At 44.7% G+C, this 16703-nt stretch overlaps 1 protein-coding gene across 5 annotated transcripts in view; it reads left to right on the forward strand.

The window, feature by feature from the left end:
• Positions 1-16703, forward strand: part of WIPF1 (WAS/WASL interacting protein family member 1) — a 105481-nt gene that overhangs the window by 72206 nt on the left and 16572 nt on the right. For all 5 annotated transcript variants that reach the window (XM_035007725.1, XM_035007728.1, XM_035007724.1 and 2 more), the window contains 2 exons: positions 8684-8772; positions 13116-13245. In XM_035007725.1, the coding sequence (XP_034863616.1) occupies positions 8722-8772; positions 13116-13245 (181 nt within the window). In that variant the 5' untranslated portion in view covers positions 8684-8721. The remainder of the gene's footprint in view (positions 1-8683; positions 8773-13115; positions 13246-16703) is intronic.

Genomic DNA, 16703 nt, shown 5'->3' on the forward strand with positions numbered 1-16703 from the left:
ATCAGCAAGGTGGTTTCCTTTGGCCTCCAGGGAGTCAGGTGTAGAATGCCCAGGGACTTTAACACTAGCCAGAGCAGCTGGTAAAAGTATGGCCATCTAACAAATTTTGGACATAAGAGCCATTTGTAATTTTCTTCCGTTAGAGGTAAGACATCCCGCTGCTTCCATAACATCCCCAAAGGCATACCGACTATCAGTGTAGATGTCTGTGGTTTTGCCTTCGGCCAAGGTTCAAGACCGAGTAGGAGCCTATAATTCAGCCTGTTGGGCTAAAGGGAAGGAACTCTTTTAAAAAGAGTTGTAATAGTGTGCCCAGCATATTTACCATTTTCACCCTTTGAATAAGACCCATCAGTAAACCATGAAAGATCTGCACTGATTTGAGAAGTTTTCTGTAAATTATTCCAGGGAGTCAAAAGGTGCTGTGAGCAGTTGTGAGAGGCTTCATCAGTGAAGGGGGAGAGAAGAGTGGCTTGGTTAAGGGTATTGCAGCAAGAAAGAGTGACATGATGAACAGTTAGTGGGGGATTTTCCCAGGCGATGAAGTGACTGGCTGAAAGGTGTTGAGTGTGGTGAGAATTCAGAAGGGCCTCGACTGTGCAAAGGATACAGAGATGGTTAGAGGGGGAGCCGTGATTGTTTCTTTAGTGGCCTCAACAAAAAAGGCAGTGGCAGGAATGGCTCTGAGACAAGGGGGCTAGCCTTGTGCTTCAACTTCCAGTTGTTGGCTATAAGAATGCCCTATGGCTCGATGACAGGTTCCATATTTTTTGGTGAGTGCCCCAAGGGCATTCTCTTCCCCCTCACAAAAAGGAAAGAAAGGAACCTGGTAATTGGGATACCCAAGGGCAGGGAGCTTTATTAACCTTTTCTTTAAGGCCCCCAAGTCTGTGTCATCTTGATCTTCCCAAATAATAGGGTCAGGTTTGTTGTTTTTTCAGTAAAATATATAAGGGTTAGGCCATAAGAGAGAAGTTTGGAATCCAATTTTGACAGTAGCCAGTTAGCCTGAGAAAATCTCATAATTGGTGCTTAGTTTTAGGTTTTGGGAAGTTCAGGATACTACTCAGTCTATCCTAATCTAAATATAGTGCTTTTCCAAACTCAGGGGTCTTAAATACAGACCCTGAGTCTGAACAAACTGCGATTTTTCCTTGGAGACTTTATGTCCCTTTAAGGCTAAAAGTTTTAACAGGTGGCTGCTTTCCTCCAGTGAAGGGGCTGGCAAAAGGAGCAGAGAAGCAAGTCATCTACCTATGGTAACAAGGTAGAGCCTTCAGAAAACTTTATGTCATCTAAGTCAGCTTTTAAGGTTTTCAAGAAGAAGGACTCTCAGTAAAACCCTGGGGTATTAGCATGCAAGTGTATTGTTTTCCTTCCCAACTGAAGGCAAACTGATATCGACAGGCCTTATCTTTAGGGATGCTAAAGGTAGCACTACATAAATTGATGACAGTGAAAATTTTGTGTTCAGTGGAGATGGAGGTCAGTAAAGTATGAGGATTAGGAACAACAGGGTGGCAAGGGATAACAATATTGTTTATGGCTCAGAGGCTCTGGACAAGCCTCCATCTTCAAACATTGGGTTTTCTCGCAGGTAAAATAGGGGTGTTACAGGGACTAGTGCAGGGCATAATGAGGTGCTGAGCCTTGGAATCTTCTGTTAAGAGTTTGATACCTTGAAGGACTTCTTTATTTATGAGGTATTAATTCTGGGGGGAGGTTTTGAGGGATCTATCTGAATCTTAAAATAACCTGAAGAAGCCAAGAGTATGTGAGAAATACATACATAAAAATGACTTAAGAACATTATATATAAAGTAAAACATAAATGAATCTAAATAAAAATAAGATACAGAATAGAAAGTAACAGGAGAAGAGAACATTTGGACCTTTAGATCTGTTCAGTTGTATTATTTCTGTTAACCACCCCCCCCACACAGAGCAAATAAAATACTCTTCTATTGATTCCAATTTTTTGCAAAAAAAAAAAAAAGTTTACTTTTTCCATTCATTTTAGGTAAGATAGTATTTAAGGGTGACCATTGGCAAGATGTATATAGCAAAATGCTTTATATTTTTGAATAATCCAAAATGGTAAATATAACTGGACAAACCTGCCTTTATCCCCCCTTAATAGAACTTGGCCGATTCACTCCCCACTCAGGATTAGAGGCCAGGCTTCTGAGGATTATCAGATGTTTTCACTGGACAGCACTGGAAATCTTTCCCCTCCTCATATCATTCTGCAATGTAGGCCTCACACATTATGCTCTAGAATGACTTTTAAGTTGGCTATAATTATGAGACTAAGAAACCCTTTACTTAAATGACTAGCCAATTCTCTTGATCTTAATTAATCATTTTACATTCAGAGATAATCGTGTGTTCTTGGATGAACACACTGAAGAGAAAAATCGAAGTTTCCTAGGGCAGTCTGGACTGACGTCCGGGCTGTGGTTGAGCCTTTAGCTGGCCATGCCACTGGGGAGAATATGTCCGCTGTATGATGGAAAGTGGAAGGAACAAATCACTCTTTCTCACAAGGTGTCCATCATAACTAATATTACATCTTTAGCAAATGGCTTTCAGCCACAAGATGCCCTGGTTGGTCTAGGGTCATTGTGTGACGCTGTCTAATATAAGTTTTAAACCATGATGTTGACCTAATAACATTATAGTAAAACCAACAAAGTCAACCATTTCTTTCACAGAACTAGGAAATTCCAGAATTTCTAAATATTGATATATATATATATATTGTGTGTGTGTGTCTGTGTGTGTAGGCAACATAGAAGAACCAATTAATGAATTCTTAAAGCTCTTTATGCAAAATATTCTGCTCTGTCCTCTTAATCCACAGTGCCAATTCCCTTATAAAAGGTTTATTGGTAGATCCCTACCCTCACCTCAGTGGTTTTTCCAACTAAAATTTCATGATTTTTGAATGATTCATTCAGTTATTAAATAAAATTTTGGCAGTCAATCACATACCCCAGGGTTCAGGTTGATTTTTAATTTCTTCAGTATATGACAATCTAGAGATATCTTGGGTGAGAAATCAGTTGATGGATATTCTAGTCAAAAGCCATTATCCTGGGGCACCTGGGTGGCTCAGTCAGTTAAGCATCTGACTCTTGATCTCAGCTCATGTTTTGATCTCAGGGTCCTGAGTTCAAAAAAAGTCATTATCTTATCTTATGATGTCTACAATGGATAAAAGATGGACATGTATTGTTAAATCTGTGTATTAGTTTGCTAGGGCTGCTGTAACAACAACAACAATGAAAACACAGATTGGGTGACTCAAACAGCAGAATTTTATCATCTCACCATTCTGGAGGGTAGAAGTCCAAGATCAAAGCCTTGGCAGGTTTGGTTTCCCCCAAGGCCTCTCTTCCAGGCTTGCTGACGGCCACCTTCTCCCTGTGTCCTCACATGGCCTTTTCTCTGTGCTCACACATCCCTTGTGTCTCTTCCTCTTCTTATAAGAACCCTAGTCATATTGGATTAGGGTCCACTCTAATGGACTCATTCCAACTTAATCACCTCTTTAAAGGCCCTATCTCTGAATACAGTCATCTTCTGAGGTACTAGGGTTACGTTAAGACTTCGATGCATGAATTTGGGAGGGACACAGTTCAACCCATAGCACTGTGTGTGAAAACAAAAAAGCCTTTTCCATCCCTGTGGTTTTCCTTGGGCACATAAAATTCAACATGCAATGTGAACATTTTAGACAAGTCTGGCTTTTCTCCCTATGGTCAAAGTTATTTAAACACGGAAATGATTCTTTAAAAGACATTAATTGTCAAAAGTGTATATCCTTAAAAGTTCAATGGCTAAGGTTGGGGGTAGGGTGGGAGGGGAAGAATCAGCAAATGGTGGGTCAGGGATCCTTCAACTTTATGGAGCCTAACTACAGGGGGAGGCAGGACATGTTGTTCTCAAAAAGTTCACAGCTGATTCTGATGCAAGAGATAACCCCTATTTTGGGAACCCCTGCCTTAGTTATTTCCCCTGTTCTAGAGCCCCTCCTGGCCCCAGGACAAGGCTGTCTTTCCTGCCGTGCTCTTCCCAAAGGAAGAACCAAATGCAGCAAGGCCAAGTCTTCAGGCTGCCTCCATCCCGCTCTGCACAGCTCTATCCACAGGGGACTCTGGGCAAAGCCAGGACCTTGGCTCAGGTGCCAGGTCAGTCCCTCCTTTGCCAGGTGCTCGAGCAGCACTCACACCAGCAGGACCCATGCTCACCTTCAAGGAAGACAGATCTAGACCCATCTGTTGGGGGCTCACCGTGAACCATTCCATTCATCCTCCCACGACCCCGTTCCACAGGCAGGAAGGGGGGGCCCAGAGAGGGTAGTCTCTTATCCCAGGTTGTTAGGCATCACAGCAAAGATTCAGAATCATCTGTGCCTGACCCTGGTCTCATGTCCTCATAGGGAGTCTAACCTTTTTCATCCATAGACTACACTAGTGTCTGACAAAGCCCAAAGGACTCCTTCTCTGACTGTTATTAGATGCATAAAACAAAATACACAGGATACAAAAGAAACTAGTTATATCGAAGTATGTACAATAAGATCTAGCAACAGATCGAAACACTGCCATAATTTCAAAAGAGATCTGCGACAATTGTAATATGATGTGGAAATATCACGTGAAAAACTGTCAGTGAAAAAGTTTCAGGTACTGTGGTTTTCAGCCTACATTTATAATTGAAGGATATGCTAAATTTTAGTTAGAGCTTAGGGGAATTAAATAGGTCCTTTTTTTTTTTTCTTCATTCAAGTACATAAACCCTTGAATTCTGTCCACAGACCCTGCAGGTATAAGGATCCGGGTTAGGAATGTCCAGTCCATTAGGATCTATGCTGCTGTGAGGTCCTTCGGGAAGGTCCATTTCTGGTTCGGATGTGGGCAGTTAACTCCATGAGAGGAGGAAAGCCCCGAGTCTCCCAAGGCTTTGGGTGCTGCTTCACTGGTGAAGTCACTCTGCCAGCAAAGCAGGTCCCGGGACTTAAGGCTAGCGAGCCCTTCTGACGTAGGGCTCATTCTTCGCCCAAACCTCGGGGTTGATGCTGGGAGCTGTTCCAGTGGCCAGCACATGGCTTGCTTGTGTGATACCTGGCTCTTTCACTCCACACGTATTTAGTGAGAACCCTACCTTGGACCAGGTATGAAGGAAAGCTGGTGAATTCACAGCCCGGTGGGAAGGCAGCCAGGAATGAGCCTCGCATGGGGGACAGGAGTTGGTCTTCTTTGACCCGGGCGGTTAAGGTGGCAAGATTGGAGTCTGGGGTTTCTCAAAAGCTCCCCTCAAGGCCCCACCCTGGACAAGGCCAGATGAGCAGGAAGGAGCAGAGAGACCCCTGAAGTGAGCACCTTCGAGCACTCGGGTGGGAGTAGTTTGCCTGGAAGAGGAGGAGGAGGAGGGGAGGGGCGGAGGAGGCGAGATGGGGGCTGGGATGTGGCCACAGCAGTGGAGAGGAGAGAACAGTGAGGGCGCTCAGCCGCAGATCCTCCCCCCGTGGTTGAGCTGGGGCCGCTAGGGTGGGGAGTGGGGGTGGGGGGAGGCCGAGCCTCTGTGGCCCACAGGTTTATTTGTAAGTCAGTTAGTGCACAGACAGAACCATAACAGCCACAGCAGAAAGCTGTATAACTAGATTAAAGAGGCCTGACAGGTGGAAGTCCCCTGAAAGGCTCCCTATACCCCAGTCTGGCCCCTGAGATGTATTGGACAGGAGTTCAACCTGATCTTTGCAACTGGGGACTGACTTTCCTGAGAACCAGGCCCTTAAGAGCTTCCTGGTCGTTGAGCAGAAAGAATCCACTCCTTCCTTGCTCGGTGTTAGGAAAATGGGATTGACCGGTTAGCTGGTGAATGAGGGAGTCCTACACGGTGCATTAGAGGGTTGAGGGTGGTTTCATCCACCAAGCACGTGGATGATCTGTTCCATGGGGCGCACCCCTGGGGCCCTCCAGGCGGCCTTGGCCACCCCCTTCCTTGGTAAGCTGCTTTCTCCAGCTCCTTTAATACCACTGCCTTGGCTGCACAGTTCGTTGCACCTGAATCCAGTTTCCGATCCCCATCCTTCCTCCTGGTCCTGGGACACGGGCGACGGTGAGGCCTCGGGTGCCTCCTGCCCCAGGACAGGCTTCCTAGCGCAGGCCCTCAGCGCTGGTCACACGGCCCGCTTGGCCCCACAGGTGATGAACTGGTGTCACGCAGAGAAGGCCACTGGAAGGAACACGTTTTCAAAGAAGCTTTGTCTGAGCCGGTCTCTTACTGAAAACCAGATTGAGCTTTCACACTAGTGAGCTCTTCCCCTGCCCAAAAATGCTGCTCGGGAAAGCCCAGGGGTTGGCAGGACTTGCTGTGAATGAAAGACGGTCTTCCAGTGACTTGCTCGGGTCCTCGGAGTCGCGGTGCGCCCTGGGAGAGGAGCGGGCCCATGCTGGTGGGCAGCGTCGCCGCGGAGTTGGAGACGCGGCAGGCGCCTGGGCGCCCGCGGACCGTCCGTGAGGGGCCGCTGCGGCTGCCGGCGTTTTCGCAGCTTCGCTTCTCAGCGGTTGCCTTGGAACGACTGTCCCAAACGGTCTGAATTCCGCCTCCCGCAGCCTTCACAGGTCCAGCCAGGTCCTTTTAGGTTTTGCCTTCCCTGTCTGTTCACGGGAAGCAAGCCATCTAGCAGCCCTGGAATAGGAAGCAGTGTTTCGGGGCGCCTGGGTGGCTCAGTCGTTAAGCGTCTGCCTTCGGCTCGGGTCATGACCCCAGGGTCCTGGGATCGAGCCCCACATCGGGCTCCCTGCTCGGCAGGAAGCCTGCTTCTCCCTCTCCCGCTCCCCCTGCTTGTGTTCCCTCTCTCGCTATGTCTGTCTGTGTCAAATAAATAAAATCTTAAAAAAAAAAAAAAAGAGGGGCGCCTGGGTGGCTCAGTCGTTAAGCGTCTGCCTTCGGCTCAGGTCATGATCCCAGGGTCCTGGGATCGAGCCCCGCATCGGGCTCCCTGCTCGGCGGGAAGCCTGCTTCTCCCTCTCCCACTCCCCCTGCTTGTGTTCCTGCTCTCGCTATCTCCCTCTCTGTCAAAAAATAAATAAAATCTTTAAAAAAAAGAAAGTAATGTTTCAAGGTGTAAGTTTTCCACATTAACTTTTCGTGGTTGAGCTGAATTTTTTAAATTCTAAATTAAAATAATTTTTTTCCATTAAGAGAGATGGAGAACAAAAGGAAGATAATTCTGCTGTTTGAAATTCAGGACACATGTTCCGTGTGGTTCAGGTGGGGCGTGTCCCAGGCTGCGCACTGGCTTAAGGCTCAGATTCTACAACAGGCTGCTCAAAATTTTAGTGCCCACGGGTCACCTCCGGAGCTTGTTAAAGTGCTGAAACAAATTCGGTGGGTGGAGAGAGGGGCTGAGGTTTGACATTTCTAACAGCTCGGGGTGACGCCCTTGCTGCTGAGTCGGGACCACACTTGAATAGTGAGAACTGAGTGGGAGGAGCCAGGATTACTTGGGGGTGAGAGCGCATAGCCCTGTGCTGGGACCTGGGACTCAGGGACGGGACTCGCACGGGGCGGGGTCATGGTCATGGCTGGGGGAAGTGCTGGGAAGCTTCCTCGCTCACCCTGTAGGTTCTTCAGCCCCTGATGTTTGCCAGGCTGCCCCCTTCGGCCTGGTTTTCCCTGCACTCTCCCAGCTGGCCACAGTCTGGCTTCCCCTTGTTTCCAGAGCCGTCACACTATGCAGAAAGCTTTTCTAATGAAGTGTATTTCCAGTAAACAGCCTCAGACTCAGAGGTTTGGACCTCGTCTCTTTTTTTCCCTCTTTTAAAAAACTTCGATCCTATAAGGAAATGCCAAGTAGCACAAAGATGGGATCCGGGCCCCTTGCCCATCTTACCTGCCTGCCTTACCTTATTCCTTCCTTCTTCCCCTGGAGGACTGTAAGACCTTTGAGGGCAAGACCAGAAAAATATTCACCTTTGCATTCCTACAGTGCGTGCCCAGACCCAGGAGAATGCCAGGCATTTGCAAGAAGAAAACCAATGGGCGCAGAGTGGGTGGGAGTAGAGAGGAAGAAAGGATGTCGTGGTGGAAATGAGAAGCCAGGGGCACATCAGATTTGCCAGGATACATTTCTAGCGGTTTTTTGATCACCTTCCAGCTTACGTGGGCTCCAGGTGCAGGTCCCTCCAGGTGTCATTCCCCGGACCTGCTTTGGTGGGTAAGGGAATTGAGCAGTGTGAGGCACCACTTTTGCTTCCACTATCTTAAGGCATTTGGGCTCAGAAACCTCCCCTGCTAGGATCCTTCCAGAAGAGTAACATCTTAGCAAATGTTGTAAAGGTGATTACACCCCTTATAAAAATTGGCCTGGGGGCACTGGGGTGGCTCAGTCGGTTAAGCGTCGGACTCTTGGTTTTGGCTCAGCGTCATGATTTCAAGGTCCTGAGATCGAGCCCTGCGATGGGCTCTGCACTCAGCAGGGAGTCTGCTTGAGATTCTCTCCCTCTGCCCCCCCACCCCCTCTCTCAAAAAAATAAATCTAAAAAACAAAGTTGGCCTATGTGAATAGCTGTCACTTTGGTGGGAAGGAGGGATGGAAGATTAGAATAGAGTATTACTAAAAAGTCTAATACATGACCAAGTTTTGTTTCTTTTTGCTTTGTTTTTACAGACTGACCAGCAAGACTGTTGAAAGTGTAGCTGTCCAAGATGCCCGTCCCACCCCCTCCAGCGCCCCCACCCCCACCAACATTTGCTCTGGTGAGTGGCCCCTTGCCACCTGCTGCTGGCTCAAGAAGCGGACCAGATGAAGTCAAACCTGGCACATATGCATTTATTTTGCATGTATTTGCATTCTGGCGTAAAAACCATAGGGCAGGTTTTCCCGCTGCAAGTAAGCCAGCCTGAGACCCTGAAGGGCCAGTTGTCAGACACGTGTGGGAGGTGCGTCAGTGGGGTTTCCTCTGTCAGGTCCATCACGGAAACATCCTGTTCCTTCCCACAACTTCTGGACAGGACAGTCCAGAAACCCAGGTCTATGTATGAAATGCAGTCATTCACGCTTCCTGCAGACTCACTCTTTGTTTTTCTCTGACTTTTCCCTTCTTCCCACTCTTTTTTTTTTTTTTTGGCAACTATTGTCCACCACCCCGCATCCCCACTTCCTCCAACACTCACATCCTTCTTTCAGTCTTTCCTTGCAGGGGTGCCTGGTGGCTCACTCGGTTAAGCTTTCAACTCTTGGTTGTGGCTCAGGTCGTGATCTCAGGGTCATGAGATTGAGCCCCGTGTAGGGCTCCATGCTCAATGTGGAGTCTGCTTAAGATTCTCGCTCCCTCTCCCTCTGCCCCTCCTACTCATTCTCTCTCTCTCTCTCAAATAAATAAATAAATCTTTAAATCTATCCTTACATTTAGATGTCAACTTTCCAAAGGCATTTCTTCACTGGTCTCTTGATAGACCTGTCCTCAGAAAATAGTGCACCCTCTTACAGGAAGCCAGCAGCCCTCCACATGGTGATACAGAAAGGCTCCCAGATGCACCCCATTGCCCCTTACCTCCCTTGGCATGTGAAGGCTTCACTTCTGAGAAGCCTCACAGTGATGGGTCCTTTTTACTTGGGGAAACTGAGGCTCAGAGAGGAAAAGTCTCTTGCACAGGCTTCCACAGGACACATTTATATAGCCCATCTGAGCCTGGAACCTAGTTAGAAGGACAAACAATTAATTAGCTTGTTGCTACTCAGTGTGGTCCTCCAGCTGTTAGTTAGCGGCCCCAAGGAGACAGGTACAGAAATTAAGAGTAAGCATTAAGAAACACAGCAATTTGACAATAGTGTTATATTTATTGTTTCTAAGATTGTATTTTGTGTGTCTCTTTTTTAAGTAATTTGTTATTCTTTTTGAAAATATTTATTTATTTTTAGAGAGAGTGCATGCACACACATGTGCAAGCAGGAAGGGGGAGGGACAGAGGGAGGGGTGAGAGAGAGAATCTTAAGTAGACTCCTTGCCCAGTGGCAAGGGCACAGGGCTCGATCTCACGACCCCAAGATCATGACCTGCACCGAAATCAAGAGTCGGACGTGTAACTGACTGAGCCACCCAGGGGCCCCATAATTCATTTTTCTAATAATTAATTGTTATTTTAAAAAAGTATCAGTCCAAGATGAATTGGAAAAAAAAAATTTAAAAACTGATCCTTCACTCAGGTAAGTTTGAAAAGTTCTGATCCAGGGGCGCCTGGGTGGCTCAGTCGGTTAAGAGTCTGCCTTCAGCTCACGTCATGATCTCAGGGTCCTGGGATCAAGCCCCACATTGAGCTCCCTGCTCAGAGGGGCGTCTGTTTCTCCCTCTCCCTCTGCCCATCCCCTACTTGTGCTCTTTCTCAAATAAATAAATAAAATCTTGAAAAAAAAAAAAAAGAAAGAAAGAAAAGTTCTGATCTGGCTAACATAGCGGGATTTATTTATCTATATTTCCCCAAAAGTGTGGTTTTGTATATACCACTAGCTGGGTAGTATGTGGTTTAATTTTTTTTTTTATTTTAATGCTCATGTATTGATTTTAATGTGTGTTCTAAAATTTATAACTAGCACATCAAACTACGGATTTAATAGTGAGTTAATTTAAAAGAAAATATTCAGTGAAAAACAGTATAAATAATACCATGAACTGACTTAATGAAAAATACAAATAAATAATAATACAGGTAGCTGAGAAGACATACGAGATATGCAAGTAGTACCAGAATGACTGAAATTTATCCTATCAACTCATTTCTATCCATTATTATGTGACTAAAAGCAAGATCCTAGAGAAACAGGATAAAGAGATGAGCAAAGGGAAAGGTGGGTTGGTGGCCATCATAGGGCACTATCCGGTGGGACAGCTCAGTTAGGGTTCTGGACTGCCACGTGAGAGGAATTAGCACCCAAGGAGGTCAGGCATCAAAATAAATTTGGAGGCATAACAGGAGGCCAGTGAAAATTGCTGACCCAAGGTTAAGAGAGCCGGGGTGGACATGTTGCTTAACCTCTCTGGGCCTCAGACTTTTTTCATCCTTAAAATGAAAACAGTAGGTAATTTTAAAAGTTCTCTTTCCAAGATGTCCAAGATGTGTCGTCAAGTTGAAAAAACAAGTTTCAGAGCAATAGAAAATGACTCCATTAGCAAACGGGAACCGTACATGTAAAAAGCACTTTTGAAAGTGCTGAGAAGCTGCTAATATTAACAGGCTTGCTTAGGGGAGTGTTGGAGGCGGGTGGGGAAGGGGCATTTTGTTACCTTTTTTAACTGAGATATAATTGACATTTAACGTTGTGGAAGTTTAAGTTATACAACATGTTGGTTTGCTACATTTTTATATTGCAATGTAATTACCACCTTAGCTTTAGCTAACACCTCTTTCACATCACATAACTATCATTCCTTTTTTCTGGTGAGAATATTGAAGATCTAGTCTCTTAGCAACTTTGAAGTTTATAATACAATATTGTTAACTATAATCACCATGCTGTACTCCTCCAAGACTTACTCATCTTCTGGTTGTAAGCTTGTACCCTTTAACAGCAGCTCCCCAACATGGGCAAGGGGCATTTTAGATCCCACATTTACCCTTCTGTCAAGTTACAGGGAAGGCTCTGGAATCACACCGCCAGGGTTCGGATCCTAGCTCCTCCTCTGACTAGCTGGGTGACGGGGGCAAATGATTTTACGTCCCTGTGCCTCTACCTCCTTGTCTCTAGAATGGAAATAATGACTCACAGGGCTGATGAGGACTAATTGAATTAATACACATAAAAGTGCTAAAAACAGTGCCTGGCCCATAGTAAACGCTATATAAATGTTAACTGCTGTTACTACGAGCAAGTAATACTTTATCATTATTCCAGGACCCTTCAGCTTAACACAGAGCTTCTGTGTACCCTGCTTCAGGGTTTTTCTTAGCTTTCCCTCTGCCTCTAACTCTGATAATAAATCGCTGGGTGAGGTATCAAGCTAAACTGCCCCAGCTTTACTTCCTGCGCCCCTCAGCAGCTCCTCTAGAACCAGATCCTTTCAGAAGGGCTGGGGCCAGCCTGGAAGGCCTCTGAGGCCTGCTGGAAGGACCTCTGGGTTTGGGGAAGCCAGCTCTCCCTGGGTCTCCAGGCCAGACCAAGCCAGTTTCCCCATGTGTCCGACCCAGGCACATGCCTACTACTTCCAAGTCCTGTGTGCTGGGCTCTCAGTGTCCCCGCTCCCTAAAATAACCCTGAGGAAGCGAGATCCCAATTTCATAGTACAGATCTTTCCCAGGAATTCTGAAAAATGAAAAAATACCTAAGCATTTTAAAGCAGCACCTTGGTCCACTCTGCAATCTCTGTGAGCTAAGCTTTCAAAGGAATTAAATATGAGAAACACCTTAGGCAAGGGCATGCAGGAACTTTGGGGGGTTATGGATGTGTTCTGGATCTTGATTGTGGTGGTGGTCGCAGGACTGTGTATGTTTTTCAAAACCTGTAGAACTATACACTAAAGTAGCGGTTTGGCTGTATGTAAATTACACCTCAAATCTGCCCTAAATTCAAAAGAAAAATAAAAATCTTCAGCAATATAGACAGAGGGAATTATTTTCTAAAATTTTGATGGATTTAAAACACATACAGCTGACCCTTTTGGCTAGAGACAATTTTCCCCTTGCTCCAGGTTAGCTCTGAAGGTTAGGAGAGAGAAGCTGCTCTTCAGGGCACATTCTGGGGGAGGAAGCCTTGTAGTATCCAGCAGAATCCTCTCAGACTTAAAATTCCCTTCTCGTTTCGAGCCATCCAACCCTGGCTCTGTTGGTTACGGCCAGATAGTGGTCTGAATTTTTAGAGACTTTTATCAGGGACTGACTCTTCCTGCATTAAAAATGAATGTAATTTATTGCTGCATCTGCATCTGTTCCCAAATGTCTGGGTCTTAAAAAGAATGACATCGGATCTAAAACTTGTGGAGAATTTACAACCTATTGCCAAGAACCTCGATCATAAGCTTCCAGGACTCTAGCTGTCCCCACTGAGTGTTGTAGTAGATGATTTTAATTCAAGAAATGAATATAAGTCTGCATGGTTTCCTTTTAGGCCAATACGGAAAAACCTACCTTGAATAGGTCAGAACAGGCTGGGAGAAATGCTCTTCTTTCTGACATCAGCAAAGGGAAGAAACTGAAGAAGACAGTCACCAATGACAGGAGTGCACCAATATTGGACAGTAAGTGAAAAAAGCTGTTTTCCATGGAGATAAGTGATTTACAGCCTAACAATCAACCTTCCAAAAAGATTTTTTTTCTTTCTCTTTTCTTTCTTTCTTTTTCTTTTTTTTTTTGGTTAACAACAGCTGCAAAGCTAGCAAAATAAGGGACTGTATCACTCATTGTAGCCACAGCTCCGGCTTGGGTTCCCTCTAATGCTGCAGGAAGCCAGTATAATAATTCTTTGTCCAAGGCACACACAGCAGCGATTCTCTGAATTATTCACAACACTTTCTGGAAGTTAACCCATTACTCTTTGCACCACAGATCAAAAGGCTGCATGAAATATGGAAAGAGCCCCAGCCTTGGAATCAAAGGATGTAGGTTCGAGTTCTGGCACATCCAACACTTACCATCTCTAAGCCTTATTGTCTTCAGATGTAAAATGGAGATAATGCCCGGTGTGCCGCCCTCACAGTTGCTGTGAGCCACAGACGAGACAATGCAAAAGTGTTCTGTGGGCTGGGATGTGTCATTCAGGTGTAAGACAGGATTTTCAGGAGCTGGGAGAGAGAGGAAATGAGGTCACAACTTTGCTTATCTGCCCATCGCAAGTCTGAGATACTTTCTAGAACAAGGCAGGGTATGTAGAAACAAACAGGTACCCACAACACAGAACTCCTATTAACATTTACAACAGAATGAAAATGTATCATGAGTAGAATCTACTGGTAGTTAATAACCAGCCCTTGAAATTGTCCCCTCACATTCCTAGACCTTTCCACTGCCAGCTAGATGTCCCCAGAATACATCCTACACCCAGATCCCATCTGGACTCCATAGGAAACAGACTGACTTTCCAAAATCACCAGAGGGAGCTTTGTAGACGGTGAACAGTGATGCAGGATTTTAGCCAAGTCGAGGATTAGAAGTGTTCAGGAAGAATTTCTAGGAAAAGTGCCTAATGGGTGGAGAAGAAAGAAGGCTCAGAGTTAGGTGAGAACATTGGTGTGGGAGGAAAATGGAAAAGAGGAAGACCAAGACAAAAGCTTTTACATGTTGCTCTGCTCTGTCACGCTATGTGTTGCAGGGGAAGGTACACCAACCTCCAGGAGGAACTATGGGGTCTTTTACCCTTGACTTGACACAGTTCCCTCTTAGTCAAAATGCCCCCAACACTGATCTGCTTATTTTATAATCCCTTAGTCCTCCTGATTGGTGTCACGAAATTCTCCCTGAGGGGAGCCCAGCACCACTTACCTCTGGGGAGCCTTGGTCCAAAGCTGTCTGAGTCCTGGTGCCAGGTATGGGGCCAGAGGCGCTCCCCAGACTGCTGGCCTCTGGGGCAGAGCTCAGTCATTCTTTCCCCCAGGAGAAGGAACCCAGAGCTCGAGAGAAGTAGACGTGAATTCCCCACGATACTGAAGGACACGGGGCAGTCTGTGGCGTATTACTGAATCCACTATTAGACACTCATTGTATTCTTCAGGGTCCACTTCTCCTGCCATTAAATGGAAAGAAATGTTGGTTCTTCTCCCTTCCAGCTGTTCAGTGATGTTTAGGAACGTACTTTGCTTCATGGACACAAGATGCAACCCAGCACATGCCCTGTTGTCCGTGCGCTTAACGGACGGCGTTCTGTTCTGTTGTCACAGGCTCTTTGCAAGCGGCAAAGGTCCACCCGTCGTTTTGTACTTGTTTGCAGCTGAAGCCTCCCTGGGTTCTATGTCAGAATGTTGACCATGGTTATATATGATAAAGCTCTTAATCCAGGCTTATCCTACAGTGTGATTCCTAAGGAAATGACCGTGAGCCAGTTAGCTGTCATCAACTACTTTACCTTCTGTCTCTGAAAGATGCACAAATGGTCCAGGTTAAGAAAACTGGTGAATGATGTCTGATAGTGCATCAGTCTCTTTGAACGTTCGGTGTCATGTAAAGGTATCTTGTTTAAGTGCATTATTCCAAAATGTATCATTAATTAGTGAGTAATATTTGAATGTCAAGGGCATTATTAATATTGGTAATAATTTAGTAAAAAAAACTGTAATTTTATAGGGAAGCCATTTTGCATATACTTCTGGAAATTGTTACTGTAATTTGATTTGTTAGGTGAAGTAATCCTTGTCAAGTTCACTATCAGATTATCTCTTCTATCGGCAGAGCTCCCATAGGTATCCCAGAAGGCCCCACACCTAGAAAAAATGCAGAGCTAACACAAGCTTAGGATCAAATTAGTTGAGAAAAAAAGAAAACACAAATGAATAGAAGTAGGACTCAGAATGTAGATTAGTAAGAGATTCAAAATGGATTTTTCAAAATTAGGGATACTGTGATGAATTTATATGCTAAAACATGTTAAAATCTTAAAGAAATTAATTTTTAACAAAAAGCATAAACTTACCAAAATTCACTCATGAAGCTCCAATGAGCAAAACTAAAGTTGAACACTTTATCAAGTGACTTTCTCTCTAAAAAGCTTTAGAGCCAGACGATTTTATCAGTAAGTTCTTCCAGATTTTAAGAAACAGCTCATGCAAATGCTATACAAATCATTCCCAAACATAGGAAGAAATGGAAAGCTATCTGATAGATGTGATGAGACTCGCATGGTCCTAACCTCAAACTTGACCAAGGTGGCACAAACACAAAAAGAAAGCTATCTATCAGTGTCCCAAGGGACACGTGGCAATTCTGGAGGCATTTTTAGCTGTCACAACTTGGCCAAGGAGGGGTTCCTACTGACATCTAGTGGGTAGAGGCCAGGCATGCTGTAAACATTCTACAGAGAACAAGACAGCCACCCACAAACAAAGAATTACCTGCCTTAAAGTGTCAGTAATTCCAGGGTAAAGGCGTGTTCATTAAAAATGAACTATGGTTGCCTGTAGCAATATTAGTAATTTATATCGTATGCAAGTTCAGCCATCAAAGTAATTACTTATATAAACTAGAACTAAGATAAGATATGCAACTATTAGACAAGAGGAAGCAAAACCTTTATTATTTGCAGACCATATGTCTAGTAGAAAATCCAAGATAATAAATTTTTTATAAATATTAATTTAGAAAATATTAGCAGAATGGTCTACTAGATGTCAAAGGAAATTTTCTGATGCCAATGATAACCAATTACAAAAGCGGAAAAACATCCCTTTCACAATTTCAACAAACAAAAATGTATCGAAGTAACCTTAACAAGAAGAGTAGGTGACCCATATCAGGAAAATTATAAAACTTGACTGAATAAACCAGAAGAAATGGGAGAATATACCATGTTTCCATATAATCTAAATATCATAAAAGTGTCAGTCCTCCCCTCTTGATTTGTAGATTTCATGTACTGCTTGTCAAAGACTCTAGAAGGTTTTCCAGGGGTAGAACTTTAAACAATGTTTATCCTCATAAATACAACCATACATACATCATAAATTGTATGAGACACTTTTTCAAAGAGGGTTATAATCATGGCTCTCAT

The sequence above is a fragment of the Mirounga leonina genome, unplaced genomic scaffold (assembly GCF_011800145.1).
Source record: "Mirounga leonina isolate KUSES-001 unplaced genomic scaffold, KU_Mleo_1.0 Mir_151, whole genome shotgun sequence".
Lineage (NCBI taxonomy): Eukaryota > Metazoa > Chordata > Mammalia > Carnivora > Phocidae > Mirounga > Mirounga leonina.